This window comes from Hyaena hyaena, unplaced genomic scaffold (genome assembly GCF_003009895.1).
Source record: "Hyaena hyaena isolate Hyena2069 unplaced genomic scaffold, ASM300989v1 scaffold_215, whole genome shotgun sequence".
NCBI classification, from domain to species: Eukaryota; Metazoa; Chordata; class Mammalia; order Carnivora; family Hyaenidae; genus Hyaena; species Hyaena hyaena.
Genome location: NW_024080846.1, coordinates 901,436 through 910,186, shown reverse-complemented (window position 1 = coordinate 910,186; position 8,751 = coordinate 901,436). Strand labels below are relative to the sequence as shown.

The window sequence follows — 8,751 nt, the reverse complement described above, 5'->3', positions numbered from 1 at the left end:
AAACAAACAAACAAACAAACAAACAAAACAAACAAAAAAAAACAAAAAAAAAAAAAAAAAGAAAGAAAGAGAGGGAGACATAGACTCTGAAGACAGTCTCCAGGCTCTGAGCTAGCTGTCAGCACAGAGCCTGACGTGGGGCTCGAACCCACCAACCATGAGATCATGACCTGAGCCGAAGTCAGATGCTTAACCGACTGAGCCACCCAGGCGCCCCTGAGGAATACAATTTAATCCTTAACATCATTCCCAAGAGACTTGAATTTCATAGGGGACATCGAAAGACCCCCCAGATACTACAAATAAAATTAAAATTATGGAATTACATACATTGATAAACTAATAACTTTCATTGTAGATTGTGCTGTGCCAGTAGCATCTCATTTGATCCCTACTTAGATCTCTGAAGTAAACAAGTATGGTAGATCATTACAGTAATGATCCCAAATGAGTCATTCTTTATGTAGCCCCTTTTGACAATGATTCTGGGCTTAGCCTTATGACTTGATTTGGCCAATGGGATATTAATAAATGTGATGCAAATGTAGGCTTGAAAAGTGCTTATGTATTAGGGTTTTGCCTACTCTTGTTGCTGGGAATTCTTATACTGTCATATGAAGAAGCCAGGACCTGTCTATAGAGGATGAGACTTCATAGCACAGAGACAAGTTGTCCCAGTTGAGGGCCCTCCAACAACCAGCCCCCAGCTAATCTGCCAGCTGATTGCAGTTGCATGAGTGACCCCAGGAAGAACAGTAGACAAACCACCAACTGAACCCAACCCAATGGCTGACTCAGAATCATGAGCAAATAAAATGGTTTAAGCTACTAAGCTTTGGGGTGGTTTGTACTCAACAATGCACTATTGACATGCAAGATATTGCTTCTATTTTATAAATACACTGACTCTCCAAGGACTTGATTGACTTGCTCATCATGACAATGACTGGAAAGAAAAGAGAAAGCCCCACCTTCTTTGATGGAAGAACCTAGTGCTATGGGCATCTCTGAACTTTGCTGATCAATAATACATGACACAGTTTGAGAAATTCTAAAAGAAAGGAATAAAATATTCTAGGGCCTGAAGTCTGACCAAGTGTAAAGAGATTACACTCTTTTTGTCTGGAAAGTCAAGTGTGTGCAAGGCAGAAGAAATAATGTCTACAAAAACATCATAGAGAAGTAGACATAGGTGTGGTTATGAAATCTGAAAATTATAAAACTGGGGACCAGGAATATGGTTTCCAAAGCTTGAAAAGAGGCAATTTTAGGAGAAATGAAGGATAGGGCTGCTTCCACGGTGAGCATTCAATTAATAGAACTCATTACTTTCAAGTATGGTATAGGTTTAAAATAGAAATGGTTTTATATATGTATTAATATATATAATCACATTTATTGAGGACATATTATATGGTAGGCACTGTGCTAGGAGATAAGAGTATTCAGAAATTAATAGTACAAAGTCAGCTCACTCATATTCCAGCAAGACAGACATGCTGTCTGTCCTCATATGCTGATTGAGCACTACATGTGCTAGATCCTGTGCAAGCACTGCATATAGATTGATGAGCAAAATAGAAATCACTCCTGCTCTCCTTGAGCTCACAGCTCCTTATGGAAGGAAGATGTTAGAGAAAATAATTAAATTGTGACACATGACTAATTAGTCACTATGAGCATACATAGTGTTGTAAGAGAGAAGTACAGGGAGCTTTAGGAATATATAAAAAGTCATTGTGTAGTCTGGGGCATCACAAAAGATCTCTCTGAGGAATTTAGGTGTAAGCAGACAACAAGAGGCTGAATAGCAGTGAAGTTGGCAAAGAGAGGTAGGCGGAAGAACATTCAGAGAGGGAACGTCATGTGATAAAGGGTGGAAAAGACTTATTTGAGGAACTGAAAGATGTCTAGTACGGGTGTGTTGGGGGGAACAACAGTGGTAAGCACGGGCTAGAGTAGGTCCTTTCCTGCCCTGCCCTGCAGACCCAAAGGATAAACACTAAAAACTGCATCACTTGGCTACCTGGCCCTCTGACTTAAAGTTGGGTCTGGGCAATGGAAGCATGAGCAGAAGATCAGAGAATATAGAGGAGAGGAAGCATGGCATTTCATCTCCTACTCACTCCCTGCTTGGGTGCTGAAGTTCTGGCAGTACCTTATCACAATAATTCCTGTTGGGTGGCCCCACTTCCATTTTATTGATTTTAGTAACAGCCTTTGTTCACTCTGACCATTAAACCCTAGCAATCACAATGACTTCCCACTTTTGTTAGTCCTGAGTGCCTCAATCTCCCTTTTGGTTCCTTTAACTTTTGTAACCAGTCTTTTTATTAAACTGTCATTAAAATTCCACTCGGGGGTGCCTTCTGTTTTCTGCTCTGGAGCCTAACTGACGGGCACACTAAAGACTTTGGATTTTGCTCTAATGGCAATGATAAAATGTTTATGAGATTTTAGCAAAGGAGTGACATGATATTTGCTCTTTAAAATATCTTGGGGTTTCTGCTTCTAGTAAGACAGAGTAAGATCTTACCAGACCGAATCTCCTATAAAATCTAGACAAGTAGCAAAAAAAAAAAAAAAAAAAAAAGAGGCAGCAGCTATGTGAGGCAACAGAGAGTCAACAGAAGCAGACAGACTCTTCAGGGAAATACACTCTCAGAGGAGGGGACTTTTCCAAAATAATTTCTCATTTTTGTGGCTTTTTTCCCCTGGGGCCAAGTGCAGTGATGTGATGCTGGAGGTGGTAGGGTGCTTGTGGAAATGCTGGAATTTTTCTGGGCTGAGAAACTAGGAAATTGAAACCAGAGAAATTGTGGTTGCTGAAGAGAGTGGAAGAATAATGGAAAGAAAAGAGCCAAAAAGAGGATCCCAAATTCTGACTACCCATATCTCTTAATGGCCTCTTGAACCACACATTTACAGAACAAATTGATAGTGATTTAGTTAAAGAAAAAAATACTTGAACAAATACAGGAACTGCCACCCAAGAAACAGAGTTAGTAGTTCTTATCAAAGACAAAAAAAAAACTGAATCAAGATTTTCTACAACATCCCATAAGCATTTACAATGACCAGGATACAACCCAAATTTATGTCATACATAAAGACAGGAATGTGGAACATATTCTTGAGAGGAAAGAAAATCTGAAAATGACACTGAGATGAGATGACCCAGATATGGGAAGTAGCACACAAGAATTTAAAAATGGCAATTACAATTATGCTCAATGAAAATATTCTCATGATGAATGAAAAGATAAGAAATCTCAGCAGAGAAAGAAAACTGCTTTAAAAAAAAAACCCTACATGGAAACTTTAGTGCTGAAACATACAATATTAGAAACAAATGGACTTAATATCCAATGGAGATGACAGAAGAAATAGTAAGTAAACTTGAAAATGAAGCAATAGAAATTATTCAAGGTGAAGGACAGAGAAAAAAAAAAGGCATCATAGTCAAACTGTTAAAAGTCAAAGATAAAGAGTAAATCTTGAAGGCAGCAAAAGAAAAAGGACATATTTCCCATTAAAAACCAAGGAAGTTGGAAGAGTAGAGTGTCTTCACTTTTTTTAAATGTTTATTTATATTTGAGAGAGAGACAGAGTGTGAGTGTGGGTGGGGCAGAGAGAGAGAGGGAGGCATAGATTCTGAAACAGGCTCCAGGCTCTGAGCTGTCAGACATGGGGCTTGAACTCAGAAACAGTGAGATCATGACCTGAGCCAAAGTTGGATATTTAACCAACTGAGCCACTCAGGTGCTCCCAAGAATAGAGTATCTTTAAAGTACAGAAGGGTAAAACTATCAACCCAGAATTCACTGCTCTAGTGAAAATATCCTACAAGAATCAAGGTTAGCTCCCCATGAGACTGCTGCTGAGCAGCCCTCATGGACATAAACTGTGTGCAGTCCATCAAGCTGGCCAGGGTCACTTTTGTGCTGGGCAGGACCAGCTCACAGGGACAGTGCATGCAGGTATGTGTGGAGTTCATGGATGACATGAACCACTCCATCATCTTCAATGTGAAAGGCCCTGTGTGCAAGGACGACATGCTCACCCTATTGGAGTCAGAGCGATAGGCTTGGTGGCTGAGCTGAACTTGTGGCTGTGTCCTGGATGTCTGGGTCAACCACTTGGCCCACAGTGATGATCTGTGTCTGTTAATAAAGGGTTTATATTGTTAAAAAAAGATACAAACATGGATCAAGGTTAAATAAAGGCATTTTCAGATGAAAGAGAACTAACTATAAGTAAACATGTACTACAAGAAATACTAAAGGAAACCTCTTTCTATGTATCAACTACAACACAAAGGATGAGATAGGGTGAGGGAATATCATTCAACACAGTTGTGAGGTTTTTGTAATTTGTGTGAAATGGAACTATGTTTACTGGAAGCATTTCATAAAAAAATTAAGGATGTGTATTATAATTATAAGGGCAAGCACTAAAAATAATGCAAAGAAGAAAAGCTAAAAAGCCAATAGGAAAATTAAAATTAAGTCTTAAAAATAGGTGAATCAATAAAAAATAGAAATGGAAGAACAGTGGAACAAAAGAAAACAAAACAAAAACCAGAGGGAAAATATAAAAAAACAAATCTAAATGTTAGCTCCAAATTCAACCATACCAATAATTACATTAAATACTAATGGATTAAAACATTCCTTTTAAAAGGCAGAGATAGTCATATTGAAGAAAACAAGACCCAACTATATGTTGTCTACAAGAGACACACTTAATGTTATATTATGTTAAGACACAGATATGTTGAAAGGAAATGGATGAAAAAAATGCAATGTGAACAGTATGTATAGGAAAGCTGAAGTGTCTATATTAATATCAGAAAAAATAGAATTCAAGACAAAGAGTATTACTAGAATCAAAACGAAACATTTCACAATGATTAAATATGGTCATTTCACCATGACTATATATATAGTTTCACCATGATAAATATATATATGCTTAATAACAAAGATTCAAAATATATGAAGCAAAATGATGGAATTAAAAAGAGAAAGAGACAATTCCACAGTCATTGATGATTTTATCACCTCTCCCCAGAAATGGATAAAATGAGACCAAAAAAATTCAGCATTTAATTTAAACAACAGTGTTAACTACTTTGATTGAATTGCTATTTATAGAATATTACACTGAATTGCTATTTATAAAATAAATATTGCTGTTTATAGATTTTACATTCTTTTCAAGGGGACATGGTGTATTTACCAGGATATATCATAAGCTGGGCCATAAAGCAAGCCTTAAATTAAAAAAGATTGACACCATAACTTTTTGGCTTTTGGCTGGGAGGAGGCGAAGTGCAACTGTCTTTGGTCGTCTGGAATCTAGGTTCATCCAACACCAGCTGCCTTCACTATGCAGCCTAAGTTTGACCCTAATGAGATTAAAGTTATATACATGAGGTGTACCAGTGGGGAAGTCGATGCCAACATCTACTCTGGCGGCCCCCAAGATCGGCCCCATGGGTCTGTCTCCACGAAAGGTTGGTGATGACATCACCAAGGCAACCAGTGATTGGACATGACCATTCAGAACAGGACAGGTCCAGATTGAAGTGATACTCTCTGCCTCTGCTCTGATTATCAAAGCTCTCAAGGAACTGCCAAGAGACAGAAAGAAGCAGAAAAATATTAGGCATAGTTGAAATACCACTTTTGATGAGATTGTCAATATTGCCCAACAGATGTGGCACCAGTCTTTAGCTAGAGAACTCTCTGGAATGACTAAAGAGATTCTGAGGACTGCCTAGTCTGCGAGCTACAAGGTTGATGGCTATCACCCTCATGACATCACATATGACATCAATCGTGGTGTAGTGGAATGCCCTGCTAGTTAAGAACTACAAAGGAAAAATATTTCAATAAAGGATCATTTACCAACAACAACAAAAAAAACCCTGAAAACAAAACAAAACAAAAAACCAGATTGACATCACATAGAATATGTTCTCTGATTATGGTGGAATTAAATTAGAAATCAATAAGATAATTAGGAAAGCCCCATATATTTAGCAACTGAGTATCAAACTTCTACATAATCCACCAATTAAAGAAGAAATCATAATGGATATTAGAAGATATTTTGAATTAAATGATATTGAAAATATAACATAACAGCATTGTGGGATGTAGCTAAAGCAGTGCTGACTGTAGGACTGGAACAGGGCATATAAAAGATGCACCTGGATCATCTTGTGCCAGAGAGAGTAAGGAAGTGCTCAAAAATCAAAACGATGGGGCATGTTGGAGGGATATAAAAGCAACCTAAAAAAGCTCCCATGACCAAAGTTGGTACACTCTGAGCTACAAAACCAATGATGCAGTATTGGATTATAGCTCAAAATATAAAATAAATATCTATGAATGTATATTGATATCAATGAATGACTGAATATATAAATATGAGAGAACAGACAAGTCTTCTGTACAGAAGAATTCTAAATAAATTATGTAAATACTACTCCCCAGTTCCTTGAGTATGAGCTGTACTTCATGATTTGCTTCTAAAGAGTAAAGTATGGAAAGAGATGGGGGTGGGGTGGGGTGGGGTGGGGAATAACTTTACAGTAGAGAAACCTGACAAACACAATCTCAGACAAATGATCAAAATTAACGTTGTCATTGATAAGCCATGCTGATACATGCCCTTGATATGATGTGATAAGACTGGCACCTCACCTTCATAGTCTTCCTTCTCTGAACCCGTAACATCAGTCTAACCATGAGAATGACAAACTGAGAGAGTCTATGCAATACCTTACTAGTATTCCTTAAAACAGTCAAGGTCATCAAAAATAAAAATCTGAGAAACTGTCACAGCCCAAAAGGGAACCAAAGAGACCTGATGACTAAATACAATGGAATATCCTGGATGGGATTCTGGAAAATAAAAAGGATATTAGGGAAAAGCTTGTGAAGTCCAAAAAATGTGTTGATTCAATTAATAGTAATATAGTAATGTTGATACCTTAGTTATGACATGTCCCACAGCAATGTAAAGTGTCAACAACAGGGGAACAAGGGAGGGGTATATGGAAACTCTGTGCTATCTTTGCAACTTTTCTGTAAATTTGATAATATTCTAAAATTAAAATTTTATTTAAAAAATTAGGGTATGGGGTGGCGGGGTGGCTCAGTCGGTTAAGCATTCAGCTTCCGCTCAGGCCGTGATCCCATGGTTTGTGATTTCAAGCCCTCCATCAGGCTCTGGGCTGACAGCCTGGAGCCTGCTTCAGATTCTGTGTCTCCCTCTCTCTCTGCCCTCCCCTGCTTGTGCTCTCTCTCTCAAAAATAAATAAACATTAAAAAAAAATTTTTTTAATTATGGGATGGACCTAGAACAGTACATAGAGGGAAATTTATAGGTTTATTGTTTACATCAGAAAAGAAAAAAAATCTTAAAATCAATTACCTGAGTTTATCACTTTAGATGTTAGAAAAAGAAAAACTAAACCCAGCGTAAATAGAAGGATGAAAATAATAAAGACTAGAACTCAATAAAAGAGAAAATGAACAAGTAATGAAGAAAAGAAAAATGAAAAGTTGGTTCACTGAAGTGATCAATAAAATTTGTAGGGCTCTCATCAGACTGATCAAGACAAAAAGAGATAAGACAAAAATTAATAACATGAGGAATGAAAGAGAAAACAATACTATAGACCCTACAGTCATGAAAAGAATAATAAGGGAATATTGTGGACAACTTTATGCCCATATACGTGATACCTAGATGAAATGGACAGATTCCTTAAAAGACAAAAATTAACAACACTGATTTTAAAAGAAGTAGAAAACTTTAATAGGCCTATATAAAATAAAGAAATTGAATTCATAGTTAAAACTTCATCCACAAAGATAACTTCAGGTTCAGATGGCTTCACTAGTGAATTTTATTAAACATTTAAGGAAAAAAATAATACTAAAAAATCTCACAAAAATTCTTTAATAGAGGAGGAAGGAATACTTCACAACTTATTTTATGAGGCTGATATAACCCTGATTCCAAAACCAAATAAAGACACAACAAAAAAAAGACAACAACAGAAGAGTATCCCTCATGCATAGAGACATAAAAATCCTTAATAAAAAAATCCTTAATAAAATATTAGCAAATAGAAACCAGTGACACATAAAAAAGGTAAGACATTATCACCAGGTGGGATTTATTCCAGGAATGTGAGATTGGCTTAACATTTCAAAATCAATCAGTATAACTCAACAAATTAACAAAATAAAGGAGGAAAACAATATGATCGTTTCAATAGATGCAGAAAAACTTTTGTCAAATTAGATACTCTTCCATTTAAAAAAAAAACCCAGCAAATTAGGAATAGAAGGGAACTTTCTCAACCTAATAAAAGGGATCTTCTAAAAACCTAAATTTTACTCTAAGGTGAAAAGCCCAGTGATTTCTCCCTTAGATTAGGAACAAGGCAAAAATGTCTTCTCTCACTATTTGTACTCAGAGGTTGTAGCCAGTGTAAAACATGCCAATGAAAAGAAATAAAATGCATAAGTATTGGACAAGAAGAAGTAAAACTGCCTTTATTTATAGATAACATAATTGCACATGAGGAAAACCCCAAAGATTCTACAAAAGAACTTCTAGAACTAATAAATAAATTCAGCAAGATCTCAGGATATAAGGTCAATAAACAGAAATTACTCTTATATCTGAGCAATGAACATTTAGAAAATAATTTTTTTAAATCTCCAT

General features: G+C 36.5%; 1 protein-coding gene and 1 pseudogene across 1 annotated transcript; both read left to right on the top strand.

The window, feature by feature from the left end:
• Positions 1-3,893: 3,893 nt before the first annotated feature.
• Positions 3,894-4,085, top strand: LOC120238654 (40S ribosomal protein S28-like). The gene has a single exon (XM_039242506.1). It carries the CDS (start codon positions 3,894-3,896, stop codon positions 4,083-4,085), a length of 192 nt encoding a protein of 63 aa, XP_039098437.1.
• Positions 4,086-5,340: 1,255 nt separating this feature from the next.
• LOC120238649 lies at positions 5,341-5,872 on the top strand (annotated as a pseudogene).
• The last annotated feature ends 2,879 nt before the right edge of the window (positions 5,873-8,751 follow it).

Coding starts and splice junctions, on each gene's coding strand:
- LOC120238654 (XM_039242506.1), top strand. CDS start 3,894: ATGGACATAAACTGTGTGCAGTCCATCAAGCTGGCCAGGGTCACTTTT.